This window comes from Athene cunicularia (genome assembly GCF_003259725.1).
Source record: "Athene cunicularia isolate RWA chromosome 17 unlocalized genomic scaffold, athCun1 chr17_part1, whole genome shotgun sequence".
Lineage (NCBI taxonomy): Eukaryota > Metazoa > Chordata > Aves > Strigiformes > Strigidae > Athene > Athene cunicularia.
Genome location: NW_020799122.1, coordinates 5,108,427 through 5,129,196, shown reverse-complemented (window position 1 = coordinate 5,129,196; position 20,770 = coordinate 5,108,427). Strand labels below are relative to the sequence as shown.

At 37.2% G+C, this 20,770-nt stretch overlaps 1 protein-coding gene across 1 annotated transcript in view; it reads right to left on the bottom strand.

Moving 5' to 3' along the window:
* The window catches only part of MED27 (mediator complex subunit 27), an 89,475-nt gene that overhangs the window by 38,638 nt on the left and 30,067 nt on the right, over window positions 1-20,770 (bottom strand). Inside the window, exon 3 of the mRNA XM_026860664.1 lies at window positions 16,196-16,326. Coding sequence (XP_026716465.1) covers window positions 16,196-16,326 — 131 coding nt within the window. The remainder of the gene's footprint in view (window positions 1-16,195; window positions 16,327-20,770) is intronic.

Below are 20,770 nucleotides of genomic sequence, written 5' to 3'. Positions count from 1 at the left end.
CTAGTATGGTGTTTTAATTAAAAATATACTGTATAAAGTAGAGAATGGGACTCACCTATATTATTACATACAGCTGTAAACTATCTCTATTAGCAGACAGAAGTTTCATTAAGAGTAACCTTATATCAAAGGTTTTCCTAAAAGCAACCAGAGGAAAGTCCAAGTCAACCAGAAGGGCCAGGGCTGTTACAGCTATTTCGATCATTAGGAAACCATTATCTCAAATTCATGCTGCTACTACGATACAGGTTCACCTAGTAACATGACAGCAAATTATATGATTAATTAGCTAACATGTAGCTAATGAGAGTCAACCAGTTGAAGCTGATGCCCTACAGAAACAAATAAAAATATTACCAAACTCAAAAAATTATCCTGCAGTTTTATTTCCAAACATCAGTGAAACTGCAGATGTTTCAAGGGATCTCTCCATTCATGCTCACTTTGCATTTACTCACTGCACTGATGTGCATTTCTATATTTGACTTTTTTTGAACCATTTAATTATTCTTCACTTTTTGCCTAACTGCAATCATACAGTTTTCTGCAGATTCAAAACACAAAACATACTTGCACTGATCTAATGTCACACACAACAGCACTTCATAGGTATTTTTAAAAGGAGACAAAAATATTAGCCACTGATGGTACTGTTTATCTGTTTGGAAAAAGACCCAATGAGATGAGCATCCCATAACATCTCTGAAAAGGAAGCATGAAGATGGGAAAGCTGTAAAAGAAAACTCAACTGAAAACAAATCAGATGTAGTTACAGTTACATCCTCAGCTGCACTGCCGAGGTTCGCTGCTTTGACTGCCTTTCTGCAAGCCATCCCATTATACGGAAAACAGACTTCTTCATAAACTGCAACTGGGGAGAAGTCAGCAACAGCAAAAAATATGGGCAAACAAAACAAAGGGCTCATTTTACTGTTTTCAAAGGCTTAGAAACCCCCCCAAACCATAAAACATTAAATAGGCGTGTGTACATACACTCCCCAGTACCACTGGGCAGTCAAGGAGCACTTCCCATCCTCGTGTGCCACACTGCCTCTGTGCTGACACACCTGGAGAGGCTGCTCTATGCTCACGTCAGAGCTGAACTTTTCTCAATATATCCTGTCCTCCACACTCAGGAGATGGAAATGAACTATTTATTTAGGATTTGAAAGCAAATGAGTCAACTATTTGGACAGACATTATGTGAGAGAGAAAAAACTCTTTCTTGAAATTCCCTGAAACAACCAAGCAGAACAAGTTAAGAGATAAGGAAATATTTGAAACAATCTGAAAACTAAGGACCATCCAACAACCAGGTTTTGTATGTAGCTTGCTTACACCAGCATTTTAAGATGTGTGAACAAGAACTTCAGCAGAAGGTATTTGAGATTTGCAAATTTTAAGATCCAGTATATACTGATACTTTAAGAAAGCAATTATTAGCAAAAGCAAACGGTGTTCACTTACATAAGAGCTTGTTGCTGGAGGATGATGCCTAAAATGCAATAAAAATTAAGTATCTTAAATACATAAAAGCATAGAAACAGAAGATTCAATCATGGTACTGCAAACATGCAAAAGTATACAGCAGGAGAGAAAGAAGGACATTACAACATTCAGGCTTCAGTATCAGAATTTCTATCCCCACTGATGACTTAATAAACAGAGGGAAGACAGCAATTGTGGAACAACAAAAATAAATTAGTAGCAGCAGATAATATTTTAGCTGTACTAGCAAAAATTATAATTGATTTTCTGTCTGTGGTGTTAAAGTTGCTATCTTTGCACTGAAAATAAATTCTCATTTTAAAAGCATAATCACATGTTAAAATAGTTCTGCCTGGCATTTTCTGTCAGTAAGCTCATTTTACAAGTGGCATACAAGAGCCACCATTGCTCTGTCATGTCAAGAAATTGGTTTCACTTCCTTAGAAACACCTAAGATTAGATAGCATTATATTTGCTTATCTACTGCGCTTAAAATCATGTTGTTGAAGTAGTAACTTTTTGTCTAAATGAAGAGCAACCTTCAAAGTAGAAAGGATTATGGAAGCATCAACATATGAACTACTTTAAAGCCAAATATTAGATTAAAAAAGTCATACAAATATTTTAAATCCTAAGGACTCTTCCTTGCAACACTTTTTTTAGTCAACTCACCTCCTTCTCACTGCATTTTTTTAAACAGGTTACTATAATCTACATTACTACTTACTGTAGTTTCTGCAAAAATATCTGGTTTCTCCCTCCAGCAGCCAGCCCACCCCAAACCCTCTTTAGAACAGGGTTATCTTCAAGATGTGGGTTTTCAGCAGACCTGTCTGAACATGAACAGCACTAGATGCACCTCTAGAAGCGGGTGAACTGCTTTAATAATGGCTACGAGTGTAGTCTTGCATCCCTGAGGGTTCTCAGGAGTCAGCTAGGCTACATCACAGCTAAGCTGATCTAGTTGTGACAAGGGACTCTCTCTGAATGGGAGGCTGGACCAGATGACCTCAGGAAGTCCCTTTCAATTCAATCTCCAACTAGAAATCAAAAAGGATTCAGAGTGGACAGTCTGGAGCACCCATTGTCATAGCAGACTTTTCCATGAATGTCTACTTGACTAGAAGATACAAAAAGCTGCAACAGGCAGAGGGTTAGCAGAGGTGGTACCTGAATAATAAACACAGAGAACAGTTGGAAAATTACAACTACAGAATCTATTCAGTGTGCTCGGTGGACAGGTCACACTTCAGTAACTGAAACATCAAACCAGTGATTATCAACCAGGAATTATTTCCTAAAATTTCAACTTTATGGGTTACTTGCTAACAATACAACTCAGCAACACTTGGCTAACCAGCTTCTTCTTTTAACTTAAATTTAAAATTGAACCATTAAAACAAACAGTTAAAAAGCAATAAATGTTTAAACTGAGGTATTATTTATAATAAATTACTATTAGATACAACTATGATTCTTCAAACTAGGATTCTGCCATGTAGCTAATTAGCCCCAAATTTAGACCCAAATTTGATTTGTCATTCAGTCCTTCACAAAAGGCTCTTTTATAAGACCTGTCTACAAGGCACATGCAAATTTGTCATGAGCAAAAAGCATCATCCTTGCTGAGCAACTGTCAAAATGCAAAAGCCAAAATGAAAGAAGGTTCTACATGTAAAATAAGAAAGTAAAAAAGCCTGGGTTTTGGCTTGAGGGGATCTCAGTTTTATAGTGCTATTTTGGACACAGATATTAAATTCTGACTTAAAATACATCAAAACACTAGGGTATTTTTTGCCACTTCTAGAGCACATTTGATTTGAACACCAAACACTGAATGCAACAATCAGCAAAAGACCTCAACAATTTAGAGATTCAAGAAGTCTAGGGAGCTTGACACAGATTGACAGGCTCCAGCCAAGCTTGCTGTGTAATTATTTTATGTGTCTGCACTTTGTCTTCCATCACTGAAATGAACACCTAAAGGCAAGAACACAAAGGATACAGAATAATACATCACCATTCATTTATCAGAATGAATGCCGACAGTGGATAGTTAGAGCTTCCTATTACATCCTGCAAGTAGGAATTATATGGTCATTCATTCTTCACAGTGTGTCAGTCCTGGACTTTGAATTTTGTAAAAAATTAACTGACCAACTGACTATAAAAGACAAAAATCCAGACTCTTCCCCCAGATGAAAGCAACTGCCTTATAATTAATGCTTTCTCTTATCCCAGCTTTGTACAAATATTACTGGAGTCACTCTCTGCACTCCTGCACAGTTCCCAGGCGATACGGTTCATGTAGTTCACAGGGGGAAACCAGGGCATAGAGCAACTCAACAAAATAGTAATTTGCTCTGCAGTAACTTATTCAGGAATCTCTGTATCTTCAAATGCTTTTAAACATACATGATACAGGATGAAAAAGCCAAACGCTATTCCACAATCATGTTTTGTAAGGGACAGAAACAAAGTATTATAGGCAACAATGGAACACAACAATCACAGACAGAATGTAATCTTTATTTCATTCAATGCAAAGGTTAAATAAGCAATTAACTACTTAATTATGATCTCTGTGCCAAACTCTTCTATTTCAGGTAAGAAAGTAATTTGTAAGAACAATCCTGAGCAACCCAAAAGAAAAATATAATTTTAATGCATAAAATCGCTGCACAGAGATGCTTTTGGTTGCTAAAATTGCAGTACTTACTAGAGAATTCCCCTGGCCATGACTCACTAACAATAAACTGTATGCAGAAAAAAGTCAAAGCTAGGTCTGCCAACGTTAACAAGGTCTTCCCTGTCTGTGGTGTTTTACTCCCTATGTTACCTATGCAAAGGTAAAAAAATCAGGAAAATAAATTAATAATGATGCAATTGTACCTATGTCTAATTAGAAATGTGCATTATGCTATCAATACTCATTTTCAAACTGACATACACAGACTACTGAGTAACATTACTGAAATTACGGAGAGTGTTACTCTATACCTATACAGCCATACTCTAAGCCTATACAGCCATACTCTAAGCCTATACAGCCATACTCTAAGCCTATACAGCCATACTCTAAGCCTATACAGCAAATAGAAAGTGCCTTGAAAATTAAACCATCAGGAATGAAAGCAACAGTAGCATCTATAAGGAGATGAACACCATGACACTTTACCCAGTAAAACTTCTAATGGTTGCATTTTTTTCCCCCCCCCCCACTGGCAGTTGGGAAACTGGGACTAGAAAAATAATTGTATCAAAATACTTCAAGTCATTACAAATGGAGATTATGTTTAGAGAAAAACTCTATGAAGTCATCAGCTGGAATCTGCTACTCAGCTTTTTTCATTTAACCCATCCATGGGGGTTCCTCGTAAACACATGAATATCCAGAGAATGCCCTAAAGTGAGATGAAAAAGTAATAACAGCTATTTTTAACATGAAGTAAAGAAAGCAGAGCAAAGCAGTTCTGTTCTGTATCCTTTCTAGTTCGGAAAGGCATTTAGCAGTCCTCAAACCCTGAAGCAGCCCGGTCGGTTGATGGGTGCTCGAGGCAGTGCTGCATGCAGCACAGCCAGAACCCACCCACCGTGGTCCTCAGGGAAGGGAACAGCCCCTTCAGTCCCCAGGTAAATCCCCATCTGCAGTTCATTACTCGGGAAAACTTTCCCTTTTTGTAGAGTTACTCAAAACTACAGGGGACTTTAACTGCCGTTTGATTTTCAGGTACAACTTGCACTTCAAAATTTTTTTAGCGTGATACACCTGGAGCTTTCTTCTCCTTAACAGTGCAGGTTTCACACTGGAAAGCACATTCATCCCACCCTCATGGTATAGTTGTTTAGTTTTCCTCTCAAATAGCTGAAGGTTTCTTGGAATCATGTACAGAGACAGAAATAAAGTAATTAATAAATACATTCACAATATGTTCATATCGTATCACATTATTCAATATAATTAAGCAATAAAGCCATTCGTGCAAAGCCACTGAAACATAAAGACCCTCTCCTTCCACCTTGTTATGGCCCTGCTCTTTCTGCTCATCATCTCTGACAAGGGAATATACAACCAATGCAGATGGAAACACTTGCTGTAATGCGTTTCTGAATTTGGCAAGCAGCAGTTTTAATTTATTCTTTTCAGATTGATTGTCTGCTGCAGTAAAGAAGCCTCTAATCCCCCCCTCCCCCAAACAATAAAGCTTAAAAAAAAAAAGGGGGGGGGGGGGGCTTTAAAGCAATCATGATAAAATCACAGCTTTATCAAAAGCTTTGATATCATCGTTAAGTTCATACAAATTTCCTCTTACCTAGCTTGATCTTCACTAATTAGTCCAACCACTGGTAGTTTGTGTTCCTTTTTCTGACACAGAAACAAGCAGTTAAACTAGTATTTGCAGTCTTTAATTACACATTAAAATCTTCATCCTTAACTTTTTTTTTCCCTGAAAGTACTGGGATTCCCTCCAGTGTAATATTAGTGTTCTGCTCTAAATTCTGCAAGGGCATCTACTAAGGGTTGGGACTGTGGAACAACTTTTAATTAATTGCCACCTTTTAATGGCACGGTTCTCACACAAACATTACCTTTAAGGCAAACATACATCACAGAGTCAGAAATTTGCTCTCTTACAACTCAGCTAAAACCCCCAGTAACACAAACACTCACTAAGAGCTACACGCTGCTCCAGATCTGTGCCTATTCCATAAAATGAACATGCAGATCAAGGCCAGTACAGGGCCCAAAGTTTCCAAAAAGAGAGCTTTTTCATTTCCCAACTATGGAGTGTTCCAGCTAATCTTCAGCAAAGTAGATGGGAATTATTTCAAATCACTGTGCTCAGTCACACAGGGCTGCACATCACACTCGGAGCAATCCTATTTGCGGGATTAGTTTGGGAAATATGACACCAAAATATCAACAGCAATCAGGTCCAGGCTTCTTCTGGCTCATGTCTTCCTGACAGATGTGTTCACGGAGGTGTTCACTACAAGGACATTTGAGCTAAGGCTATCAGTCCATAACAGATCACAACACACTAGTAAGGGAAGCTCTATGCGCTGTAAAGAAATGATGAAATCTTAATTACATGCACTTTCTTTCCACAGTGGTTGGTGAGAGTATTTGCTGCAAAGTGAATAAATAAAGCAGATTTTTCCTCCATGGTAAAGTACACTGTAAAAGTTTTACAACACAACTAATGCACATTTCAGTAATTCACTAGGGATAAAGCAGTGTCCAAGATCCTTGTTTCTTGTACTTGTGTGGATAGAAATTATTATCCTGTTAATGAATATCATAAGGAACATTTTGTTTTAGTCAAAATCTTTCCTTTGGACAATCTGTGTTGATCAATGCCTGCTGTTTTTTTTGTAATTACTTTGTAAGGAAATATGCAGCTGTATAGTACTTAATGGAATGAAATGAAATTCACTATGTAACTATAGCCAAAAAAGCACATTGATCTGGCATAACGAAACAAAGAAGATTACTGAAACCCCTGCTGTCAGATATATCAACATATTAGGAGATTAGATCAAGATTAAAATATTTTAAAGAATCATGTTTCTGAAGATGCACAGAACAGCAAAGGTGTTGACTCAGTACTGAGTTACCAAGCATCACCAGACCCTAGAATGGCAGCTGTTACCAAAAAAAACCCCACCTCAAAACCAAACCACAGAAAGTCATGTTGTACCCAAGTAGTAGCAATGTGAAGTCTACCCAGGTGACTACTAGAGCTCTGGCAACGCTTAGTGAGCATCCACAGAAGTCACTCTATGACCCACCTACTCACTACTGCAGGAGGGCACTGAGCACAAAGCAGGGAAGTGCCTCCTCACATCACATGTACTAGGACCAAACCTGCTAAAAACCACAACAGTTTATTATGGAATTGCTCCCTCTTGCCAGTGTAAGGGTCTAGTTCAGATCCTACTCAACTTCTCAATTCATACAGCTCTGTCTAGGGCTCCAATGCTTCTACTGATTGGAGATAAACATAAATGAAAATCCAAAATACGTAACAGTGTAAGAGAGTTTCTCCTATTGTCCGAATGTTGGTTTAATACTGTTGGAGTGATCAAGTTCACAGTGTGAGACAATTGGATTTACATTGCATTATAATATGCCATTTAAAAATTTTGAAGTCAGAGATGTGGAAGTGGGCTATGGATCCCAGCAGCTATCTGTTGGAGGACTGAGTGCTACAGTACATTTTTATCGTCTACAAACTTTAAAAGCACATCCCATTTTTTCCGCAGATTTCAGGTTCTCATTAAACCTGTGTTGGTCCACTCCTCAGAACAGTCCACATACGTCCTTAATAAAGCCCAGAAAAGGACAAACAACTGATCTCAAGAGCCTCACAGATCAAACAAGGAAAGAAAGGGGATGAAAAAAACAACGAAACAACAAAACCACATCTGCCTGCCTCCTGTATTTTGGCATCTAAACAGGTTACAAAACACATGTATGGCTCCAAACTTAACATGATATATAAACCAAGTGAACAGCAGAGACATAAAACAACAGCACCTTATTTTAAAATTTATCTCTTGCACTGAAATTAAAAGTTCAACTATTACCCCCTTCTCTTTTTTGAAGCAGAGCTTGGTGAAGTATCTTTGGCTACAAACAGTAAGATGAATACTCATTGTTATATTCCCAGTAAATTATTGGATTTGATCTTGTTGGAGTTGTCTAATAAAGCCCCTCATGAATCAAAACAGTAGTTCGGACTTTTTCTTTCCAGTTAAATTATACTGACTGCTAAACAGTAAATACCACAACTAAAAAGAGAGATTGCTATTAAATTTAACAACAGACTGCTTTTTCCCTCCAGTATTTAAACAAAACACACTAGACAAAACAGGATAAAGCAACAGCAGGCCCACCACTGCTCTGCACCTGAGAACAGCCGGCCAGTGAGCTCTACAAACCACTTGTCACTGCTGTTGACATGGGCCATTGGGAAAACAACAACAAAAAAATCTCTTTTAAAGCTTAGAATCATCTTTCATCCAAATGAAAGAACAATGTGACACCCACATGCACAGCTGTTCTCTTACTAAAACTCAGTTCAAGGTAGTTCAATGATGTGTTATCACCTAGGAATTTTCCCTCATAATTCGTAACACAACATGGGTTCAAGCATGGCCATGGCAGATGCTTCCCCAGCTCTGGGATCTGAGTGTCCTGGCTACTGAATCTAAAAAGAACCAGATCAGCTCCAAACCATCTATTAAGTGTTGTCATTGAATTTAAGAGTAACTTCAATCAGAATTTCTAATACCATGATGGCAACAAACTCTGTAGTAAACCAGACAACCAGACTTCTTAGATTTCAGTGGTGGGAAAACACTGTTGAGAAGAAAATGAAGCAGTTAGGACTATGTAATTGTACCTTCTCCTCCTGCGCTGTAGGATACAACTTTAATACTTACTGTATTACCAATTAAACTAAAAGTACCCAAGGGTCTCACTAAAACTAAAACGAAAGGTGCACTCCTCCTCTAACAGGGTTCAGTCTCATTTCTGTAAAATAACTTGCTTAAAAGCAACTGTTGTCATCTCTGCTTGGTAGGCAGAAGGGAAACCTGAAGAAAAATCCAAAACAAACCCAAACATGGCTGTGTCTTAAAATATCTTGAAACTATCATATTTTCAATAGCTGCTAAAATTCATTATGATCTGAATTTCTCAGCACTTATCTTCCTGTAACAAAGCTGTCAAAATAGTGGTTTCCTGTTTGTTCATTATTCTCTATTATATTCTGCATGGTTTGAAACATTCACTTGGGGACATCAGTATTTGCTGAAGCAGTGCTGTAGGTGGCAGTCTGAATAGGTTCATATTATTCTGTCGTTTTCTTTAAAGGAACTAATACTACACATATACATTATTTGTATTATTTTGAAAAGTTCTAGAGGAATGCATACCATGCAAGAGTATCCTCCACCACTACTATATTTAGAAAAGAATGGAATACTAACCACTGAAATGCACAGCATGGATTTTATAATTGAAATAGATTTTCCTCTAGGGAATGGACAAATGCTCACAAAACCGCTGGTTTAATGAGCACAATCCTTTTTACCAGAGGTTACAAAGAACTAGTACTCTACCTAGCTAGATTAGCTTTGATAGTTAGAACAACAGTATTTCAGGAGGAAAGCCAATATTTTGGACATTCTATGCAGAATTATGGAGCTTACAAAAAGCAAGACAAAGTAGTATTTAACAAACACTGACCACATACACCACCAGCAAACATGTGGACAGGAAAAAAAAAAAACAAGAGCAAAGAACCAACTGGCTAAGATTGTTTAAGGGAAAGTAAGTTATTTAACAAGCTGATTAAATACAATATAGAAGTTTTAAAGAGCATTTCTATTTAGTTGAATCAGGTGAAATATGAAGAGACTTGAGTATCAAAAGATCCTGCAAGATGTGCACATAAACTCTGAACACACTAAAAGCAGCACACCAGTTAGGGATAAACACAATCTCACTGTACAGCAATACACTGCAACCTACAGTAAAACAGCTTCACAAAACATCTGCAGAACAGGTGTTCAGCACCTAAAAGTACTAAAAGAAAAAGAAAACAGTACAACGATGTGATCCAAATACTAAAACTGATGTTCCATCTACACAGCACATAGTTGCAAAGTAATTAAACCTATTCATATAAATATTATTGTCTTACACTATAAAGAACTAATTTTAATCCTTTTTCTTCATATAAAAAGGGATTAATTTGCAGAGCAAAAGGGTCACGTATTTCAACAACATGTTCTTCGACAGTTCCTGTTGCACTGTCTTGCTAAAGTCAAGCTAAAGGAATACCTTGAGAAACTTAAACATGAACAGGGATATTAAATGAGCTCCCAGTATTGAAAGTTATTGGAAACTGATCTCTTCCTTATTAATACAATTCCCCATCATGTACAAAAAGATATCTCCATGTTCCAGAATGCAAACAGAGTTTTAATCTTTAATTACATTCTCAACCTCAACTCTTCTGGAGAGAAGTATAGATATGGGCCTGAGGATTATTGCTTTATTACATTATCATCTCTGTGGTATTTAATGAATATTGATACTTAATGCAGCTTTGCCAGTAGGGGGAAAGAAGAATTTTGGAACTGCACAAAACTTTCAATGACTTTTCTCAAAATGGAAAATACAGCCACATGTTTTGCTCTTCTATTCTTGAATACTTCTAAGAAGAGGCCCAAATGTTAGAGTACAGCTCATAATACTGAATGGGATTATTGCAATCACAACACCTGCATGTTAAATAACCACATTCCCCACAGCCTATACACCAGGTGTCACACTTAAGTGGTACACTGGATTCTTGGTTTCAAAGTAGGAATCCCTGCCTGGGATTTCAGACCTCTACAACACAGCAAAGTCGGACTAGATAAGGACAGTTTAAACATGCAGTCTTAAAAAATACAAAACCTGTGAACATATATTGGCTTAAGCATGATTTGCCATTATTTGTAAAACAATCTGTGTTTCTTTCATAATGACAATCCCTGAACCTCAGGAAGCAATTAGATGCTGTTTATAAAATAAAATAGTGGAAAAAAAAAAACCCTTTCCTGCAAAGACTCTTGGCAAAGGGCTCATCAGGATTTTTCTTAATGTAAAAAACAATAAATTACATGAGTTAAGTTCCAAATAATTTATTCTGGCACATCTGATGACTGATATATAGTTTTTATATCTATATATCTATATATAGATAGATAGATAGATAGTTTATATATATATATAGTGTGTGTGTATATATATATATATATATATGCACACACACTCACACACACACCTTTACCGTATCGTTAAAAATAGCAACCTTTTTTTTTTTTTTTTGAATACTACATCACTGTTTTAAATTAAATTCCTTCCTCAAGATTCAACTTGGGTATCCTGAAGCAAGCTCTTGAACAAATACAATAGAACCCTACAATACTGCTTCTATGACAGAATCATTAAAACTGATAGGCCATTAATGCTATGAAAGAAGAACACTCTGACTATGCTGGTATTAAATCAAGCTACAGTAAATACAGAGTTTGGGATATCTGTAAATTTATTTTCCAAATGCAGATGAACAGATACCAAGTGAGCCAGTAAATTAGGCTTTTAAATGAGACCACTCATTAAAGACCATCTTTTGCTAATTTAGCTCCAAAGGATAGAGCAAGTACAGCCTTCTTTTGAATATCCTCTCTAGAAGAATTCAGATGGATTCTGAGGTGTAGAGAGCTCCTCCATCTCACCCAGAACAAGTGGCAGAAACAACCTGTCCCTCCTGAGTCTCTGCCCAGCACTCTGTCCTCAAGTCCTTATTATCTCCTAAAAGAAAAATTATCTTCACAGCTTTTTGTTGCTCATTTATCTAGAAAAACATCATGGGCAGCACTGTCTTTTCCTTTATTTTTTTTTTTTTTAAAAAAAAGTAATTTTGCTGGTCTGCTCCAAGCAATAGAGTACAAATTCACAGCTATTTTTACTCAATCTATTACAGTGTTTTCACTGTCAGGTTAGGGCATATATCAGAGCACAAGAGATTTACAAGACAAGTTGAAGAGCCCTAAAACAAAAAATTGGACTCTCTTTTACTCAAGCCTCTCTGTCCATTGAGCCTGAAGTTGTCAAACAAGAACCAGACTTTCACTTGTTTGTTGTTTATAGTGTGCTTATTTCCCCAAACCCACAAATGTCGCAACAAATGACCCTAAAAAGCACCATAAAGGGCAAGAGTCTCAGTACCTTTTGTGGTGAGCAAGTTCTTGTTCTGGCAATTTCCTTCCAGACAGAGAAGAGATGATTAATCTGGGAGCACCAAGAAAGCCCCGTGCAACAGAGCTATCAAAGTCACAAGGTTTTCAGCTGAGACCCCTAAAAATTCCCATTAATACTAACTGACCCCCTTGTGTGAGCCAGTGCACACAACTGCAAGAATACAGTCAACTTCCTGTGCCTCCTCTTTTCTTTCTTCATCCTCCTGTCACAGCCACTCACTGCTGTCACCTTCCCTCTACACGGTGACACGCCAGAGACTGTTGGGCTCTCAAGAGGGTGCTCCAGCAGCCCAGCAGGGACTACCCCCACGGGCTCACTGCTCTCAGACACCCCAGATCTTTAGGGTACAACATTCTGCTCCCGCAAGGTCATGGAAACAACATCCTAATTGCGAATTTGCTTCTGAGATGTGGTGCCAAGCAAAATAAGATTAATTAGCTGCGTCAATTACTACATTTAAGAACCATAATTTCTTATCGTATTTATTTATTTATTTCAAACCAGAAGAAGCCATCCTGGTTTTCAGAAGGGTTGCATGTATATGCTCTCCTAGTCACTTGGAAGGAGCTGACAGCTTTCAGCACTTCAGCAAACACTGCTTTGAGATTTTTTAACAGAAGGAAGGAACCAGCAGCCAGATGAGAAGCATGTGAGGGAACGCATCTATTAGCAAGTACAGGGAGATGTCTTGTTAATAGGAGACAGAAGGAGGGACTAAGCAGGGAGAGAAAGCAGCCAGCAGTTAGTCATTTTCTCATACAGATACATTTGGCTACAAGTGAGACGCATATCAATCTAGTATTCTTTTCTGCACTTTCAGAGCCAGTGAAAACCATTACTGAAAAGCAAAACCAAATACCAAAATGCCTCTTCTCAAAACCATCCGGCACCCTTAAAAACCCTCAGAGAATGAAAACAGTGAGAAAATGAAAGTTTTCCTGGTAGTGGTTGCACAGGACAAAGACCTTTCATTTAAAAAAAATACCTTTTTGATTCAGAATCGCTGCTGCTATTCCAGACATCTACTAGTGAAAAACTAGAGCTTCTTGCCTCCAAACCTGAGCACATCATAAGATGGCCAAAGGCTGGCAAGGGACAAATGAGTGACCCCACCAAGCATCAGCTTTGCCACTAGTGAAACCCTTTCTCTGCCTCCTTCTGTGAGCCTAAAGTAGGAAGACATAGCTGAGCCTCCAAGACAAGCTGAGAAGATTTTAGGTTTGTGTTGTTTGTTTTTTTCTAAAAAAAAATTTTTGGAAAGGAAAAGAAAAAAGCAGAGCAGGGAGAGAGGCTAAGGGCTCAAGTGAACTACAGGTTGACACAGCACAAGCATCAAGTTTTGTATCACCACCTTTATGGGAAGAGACACCATTTGGTTCAGTCTGTGGAACAAAACTCAAGTCTCGCCATAGCAGTAAAGATCAAAGATACGGATTAGCAAGATAAATGCTCAGCTTGCACCACTGACATTAAGAATGTAATGTGCAATAGCAGAAGTTACCCACGCAGTCTCTTCGAGGAACAGGATCATAAATAAATAGATCTGTAGCATGTTCTCTAATGCTACCTTTAACTCAAATGAAGACATTCTTAACATCAAACTATCCATATGCAAAATCTTCATAAAAATAAAACAGTTTTTAGAAGATTCTTTGTCCAAGTTATTACCTGTTACCTCATGAGCAACAGTGTTTCCTGCATTCCATTGCCGGCTAAAAAGAATTATCGCAGTGTTGCTATTTGCTCCAATCTGCTATTCTAAAATGATATTTTGGCATATAGCTGGGTTTAACTACTTATGTTTAAGAAAAGCTCTATAATATAGTGACTCTGAACAACATTTAATATATACTTGACTCATAGCACATTGTTAATCAGCCCAAAGACTTGTCATTGACCTTAATTTTAATAGCATACATCAAAGCAAAAGACGACAAAGAAATAGTTATCCCGTTCTTGACTAATCAATAAAGCTAAAAAAAAATAAATCCCTGAACTGCCATGGGAAAATTAGTATGCAGTATGCCCTTTCAAGGAGATACGTAGTTTTGCACCTGGATGTTTTCTTCTGCTGCATTTTATAGAGAATGGAAAGAAAAAAAAAAAAAAAAAAAAATCATTATTTGCATGAAACTACAGCAAAATCAAGATATTAAAATCAATTTGCCATACCTTTTTTTAAAATACTTTCCATAAGCCTATTTTCTTAAGTATTTTCATAATTTGTCTCTGCCCTGTTTTGGAGACATGATATTGAGCTCAACAGGTATTTGATTTAACTTAATATAAGCATTATTCTCTTCTTAAGACACACCAAGATAGCAAATAGGGATAAATATGGAAAGGTCAAAGAAAAGCCAGAGAGGAGGGAACCAAGGACAGATAAAGGGCCAGCTCAGCATAAACATAATTTCCCTGTGAATAATGCTGGAAGTGTTAACAAAATACTGAAACATAATACAACTACCAGCTGAAGTTTAGTTACCACACTAAAATTTCATTCTATCTGCAAATTCTAGGTAAATACACCACTGAAGGAAAAAGCACCTGCAGACTAAAAGACATACAATATTTAAATGGGTATATTATATACTTCATATTAAGAATTATACATCTGCAACTGTTAAAGTACAGACTTTTCTATGCAAAAAATAGAAGCTAGCTATTTCCCTCTCACTATACACACTGCTACTAAATTGAGAAGCCGTAATGTAAAAAAATAAACAAAACAACAAAATATTTTAAGACCGCTGAATAAAAACTGTGACTAGTATCACAGTACTCTAATTTAAAGACTTCTTGGAGAAGTCCATTTTAAGCTCCAGATAAACCTGATGCTCCAACAAAGGAAGAAAACTATAGCCAGTTGGTCGCAATTTGCCCCTATTCTTTCACAGATATAAAAGAACCAACATCTGGTTTTCAAACCTGTAGTTCTGCTAGAGCTGCCCTTCTAACCATTCTTCATCTGATGAATCAGTAAAACAATAGAACATTTATGGAATCTTGAATTAGCAGGCCTTTAAAGTTAATATACAGGGGGAAAGCTGTGACTTTGTTTTTTTTCTTTTTTTCTCATTTCATAAGGAAAAAATTCTACACTTCCTTTGATTCCTTCCCCAACTTAGGCCCGTGGACTCTGATGAGAACACCAACTTTTAGCATTAAAACTATGAAGTTTCTAGTAGCACTGATGTAACTCCTGTTCTGTGAAAAAAAGCAGGCAGTTTCCACAAACTACAAGGATGCTCAGTACAATGAATAGTTGCTTAGCACTTCATTTTCTACATAATAATTTTCTTATATGTAACTAAATATTTTAAGCAGCTTATTAATTTATAAGCTTAGTTGTGGACATCTCTGTGGTTTTGGCATCAGTACACAGACTGCCTAAAGTGTTGATACTCTGTGTCCTCAAACAGTTTCTAAGTGTCTTCATAATTGCTTGTCACCTGTAAAAGAGGTTTAGATCCAATGCAAAATTAACATATGGTGAACAGATGGACTCAGAACAGACATTTGTCGAGAAAGTACTCACACCAAAGACTTTTTGGCTTCAGCCTTTCAGGACCTTCAGAAAAGTCCTACTTGAAGCTCCAAGTCATACTAATCACGGGAACATCATTCCTCAATGACAATCTTGTGTTGCAAAAACTTTTATGACCTGCTACAAAGAATCCTCGAAACTTTTCTGTTGTCACAATGCCTCCATAGACATTAGAAACAAAATATTGTTTCCATAGGGTACCCAACCATCCAACAAGAATAATTCATCACACAAAGTTGCTATTACGATGATTTAAAGGAATAAAAAATTACAATAAAAAGGTTTAAAAAAATAAAATCCCACCCATGCAAACTTCAAAATATTCTATTACTTACTGAGGAGGCAGGACAAGAGTTGTTGGCTGGGCTTTTGGTCTGCGTTTTGCAGATACTCCCATCTGGTTGGCTGAACGTTTCAAAGACTGCTGATTCAAAAGGCCAGATGCTAGCCCGGCATGGTACTGCAACTGGATAATAAAAACCATATATATTAATACACACGCCACTGCAGTACTCTATCTATGTCAGACCTCTACTGCCTGTACCACTTGATTCAAATTACAGCCAGTCAGTATATTAATGTACGGTATTTCATATATATCACTCTGATGACACAAACAAAAGCATATTTTAAAATTCTGCTGTGAAATAGGTATTACAAGGAAATTATTGTATAAGGCAAGTAAGGAGATGAATCAAAGACTTCCTCTCAAGTGCTAACTCTCCTGAAACTTGGGCTTACTTTTAAATGTTAAGACTGTTTCTCCCCTCTCAAGGGATCAAGCATTCTTACTTTTTGGAAGAAGATGAGAGAAAGAAAGATGCAACCCTTTCACTATATAAACCAGCTTTTTAGAAATAACATCTTTTTTTCTTAAACATAAAAACACAAAATAGTTGCAAAGAAGTCTCTACCACCATAAAGAAAAATCTATCCTTTAATAGACCTGCGAGCACATCTCCATAGCATTGCAGAAAGATTCATATTCAGTAGCTTTCTCCTCTAACCTATTTTACTTGCCAAGGAAAGACAAATTTATGAAGGACACGATGTGAATCTGCAAGATTTTGAGTGCATTCCCACTGCTCACAAATTTAAGAACAGCTACAGTGCTGCGTCTGTCCGGAAACCAGCCTGAAGCGCAACAAGTTACAAGCTCACCTCTAAACTCTTTCCATTTACATTCTTAATTCCCCGTTTTTGAAGGGGGGGGATTCAGTGTCAGACAAATGCAATTTCCTTCACCATTCCAGTCCCCACATCAATGTGTTCATTAAACTGTCTAAAGATTTGTTCTGAAAAAGGTCAACTGTTTAAGACATTAACACCTCTAAACCCATGGTCTGTATCTAAAAAAAGGTTACAGTTAGGAAAACATGACTTGCAAGTGTTCAGAAAAAATAAACTGGTCTTAGGTAAAACAATTCTGCAGGGTACTGACTAAAAATGAGGGAAACAAAGCTTGGTAAAGTGATCTACTTGAAAATGGTTATTAAAATGAGTGAAGTTATCCCGTGAGCCAATTTGACTGAAATGTCAATGCTCAGAGCATCCATAAGGCTTTTTAACACGCTCCTGATTTACTTGGCTGCTTTGCCACGTGATCTTGGCCATGGCACAACATGAAGACACATCGCATTCCTAATGGGAATAGAATCGCACTCTGCCAGGGAAGGGGGGGGGGGGGGGGGGGGATTGTATTGCCCCAACAGCTCCGCTTAGACCAATGAATTTTGCTCAAATTTGTTTTTCTCCGACAGATTTCTGAAATGAAAAAAAATCAATGAGAGCAATGGACAGCACATGTTTGAAAGGCAATGTTTCAAAGTGTCAGGGGCTTAGTTTTCAATCTTCACTACCAGAATTTGCAGTGAGTGCAATATGCAGGGAATTAAAGGTAAAGACAGCTCTGGCAGAAGACCCCTCTGACTCCAGGAACATGCTTTTCCCTTTTCTTCTTGCATCTTGTAAGAGCAGCCCTCCTTCAGCCATTTTGTGCTGTTGACACCACTCACTTATGTTCACTGCGCAGAATGACACTGACAGGTATTTCAAGTAAACAACATCATCTGGACACTTGCTCAGAAACGGAGGTAATCACCAGTGGTAATCATAGATGAATTTTAAATGCAACCTTTTAAAAACATTTCATAACCTCCCAGCTAATCTGACATTTAGTGGTCAGGCATAAAAAACCCTGAGAATTAAAAATATTCTAAAAAGCAATTCTGTCCTTGAAGGCTGACTCCCAGTGATTAAGCTATTTTTATTAATTATTTCTTTATAATCTACCTTTACTCCTAGGAATGCAGATCCAACTGTCAAAATCTATAAGGGCCATTAAATATTTACCAAACCATCCTTATAATGGGAGAAAAGGTCAAAGTTAATAAAACTGACAGGCAGCTTCTGTCCAACTTGATTTATACATTATTAAAATATCACATACTGTACTGCGCAGAATGCAGTCCTTTTTGGGGGTGGAGGGGTGTTAACTGAAGAGATTGAGAAATTATTTCTTAATCATTTGTTCCGAGGGACAGAAACCAGACTGAAAATAGTGCCAAAGCAGTACCACTAGCATCAAAACTATCCAATGGCCCTGATGGATGATAAACATGCATTCAGTTCCTTTATTTTGCAAAATAAACACCTTTATCTGCCAGCATCAGCCATGACAGCAAATCTCAACTAAAACCATACCAAATTTTTTCATACTAACAAGAGAATGCTATTTCCAAACATACTCTCTTCACTTTAGAGAATGCACACGAAACATATTGTCAGAGGATATTATAGGTGCTAAAAGGCTCAGGTAGGAAAGCTGAGAGGAGCTCACGGGACACAAACCCTTCGAGGGTTAATCAACACACAGAAACCACATTTAGCTAAAGAAGGGCCTGAGTCACAGACTGCTGATGGCTGGAAGAACATCGGGTAAAACACTGTATAGAGGCATGAGCTTATAGCTACTGCTGGATATGAGATATAGGGCAAGATGAGCCTTTGGTATGACCCAGCAGAGGTGGTGTGTGTTTTGGTTAGTGTCTACAGAGGGATGGTCCACGCAGGCCTAGCAGATCCTGCGACCCAGTGCAACCAAAAGTTAAGTACTTGTAGATGGTCACAACGGCCTCCTGTAAGCATATTCCCAACTAAATACTCACTGATCTTCAGTATTGCTGCAGCACTAGGTAGTATTGCAAATCATTTATTTATCAGCAGCTGAGGAATTCCCCATCATTCAGAGGCTTTGTTACAGCAAGCATCCACGTCTTTCAGCTCTGGGGAATTCCAACTGGTTTATGTGAAGCTAAGCTCTTTACTTCCTAATGAAATACTCCTCTGTAAAATTTCAACAAGATTGATCTTTCTTCCCCAATACATGCAGATGAAACATAAACTCTATTTCAGAAAACTACAAAATAAAAAACAACAACAAAAAAGTCAATTTATAACACTTAGCAGCTAGGATATATACCAATGCCAACTTGCACAGTTTTATGATGAGTCTCATGATAGCTGATATTTTTCTTAAAACTGTGGTTCCAAGTAGATGTGTGAATTCCACATTTTAAAATCAAAAGAGACTCTAGTTCTCAAAGATGTAGGAAAGTACTGAAAATAACACTTCAATACATACAAAAGCCTTATCTGACAGTAAATAAAAACTGAACTAGGATTATTTTTAAATTTAATTATTTTTGAGATTCATTATTTTTCTCTGTTCATGGCAATATGGCCTATATTTTCTGGAAGAAAATATTATCACTAATGTTTTACAGGTGCCATAATTCACATTTTCACAGTGTTCCTGAGTATACGAAAACTACATTCATATATTAACGGCTTCTCAATCTTCTTCAAAGTGAAATACATCATAACAGAGATAGCACTTTGGAGTCACTTTTCTCACAGTTATAATTGTAAGGAGGGCAATTTCTTCATTCACATAAGATGTCTTTGGCTTTCACATGAACTACTTCAACAGAGAAGGTGTATTAGAGAAATACAGACTGGATTTAGTTCCAAAAGCAATAATATTTTTAAAAGTTAATCCAAAAGTTAAGCCAACGGGCTTAAATCAGAACAATGCAGTAAGGACTCTTAGTTCAGCAGAAATGTACTGATCACATCGTGACAGATTGTATTTTGGCCTATAGGATTACTCTACAGTGTATGTTCTGAAACTACAAACATGTACACAATGCAAATTTAAAACTTTTAAAATTAAAGCTTCATCATTAGATGGGTCTAAAGTGATGGGTCTAAAGGTCTTTAGTTTACATAATTCATGAAGATTTTGCATGTGCTGACTGCTGACCAAACAAGTCATTACACTCTGCTTACTGACAAGGCCATTTAAAGTTGCAAAAATTGGTTGGGTAGGAAGAAGGTAAGAATCGGGGGGAAAAAAAAAAAAGAAATAACCAATACAGTTGATCATGTCAACTCACAGTTGCACATCAGATTTACACAGTACATTACCATTATTTAAAGCACCAATAGGTTTTCTTTAAAAAGTAAAATCAGAAGAATTACTTTTCTCTGTAATCACATTACCCTGTTATATTATGTTTTCCATTCTCCTGTAACTACTTACTGACCACATACAGAAACAGATAAGCATTTTCTCAGGTATGGGTAATATTTAAAAAAAGTTTATTTCCATTCCTCCAAGAAATGCAGAAGTGGCTGACAGGTACTTACCTATTATGGAATTTTCCAAGTTCACTGTAATACTGGTGAATTCATGCACATTTGCCTCCTTTTAAGATGCACAGTACTTTGCCCCTCATCATTAAACTATTTCTTCCTTGCAGCTAACAAGGGATTTGTCTATTATGATAAAACTCTAGTTGTTCTTTTGAAAAGAGCAATGAGCAAGCAAGTAGGACACTCCCACAGTT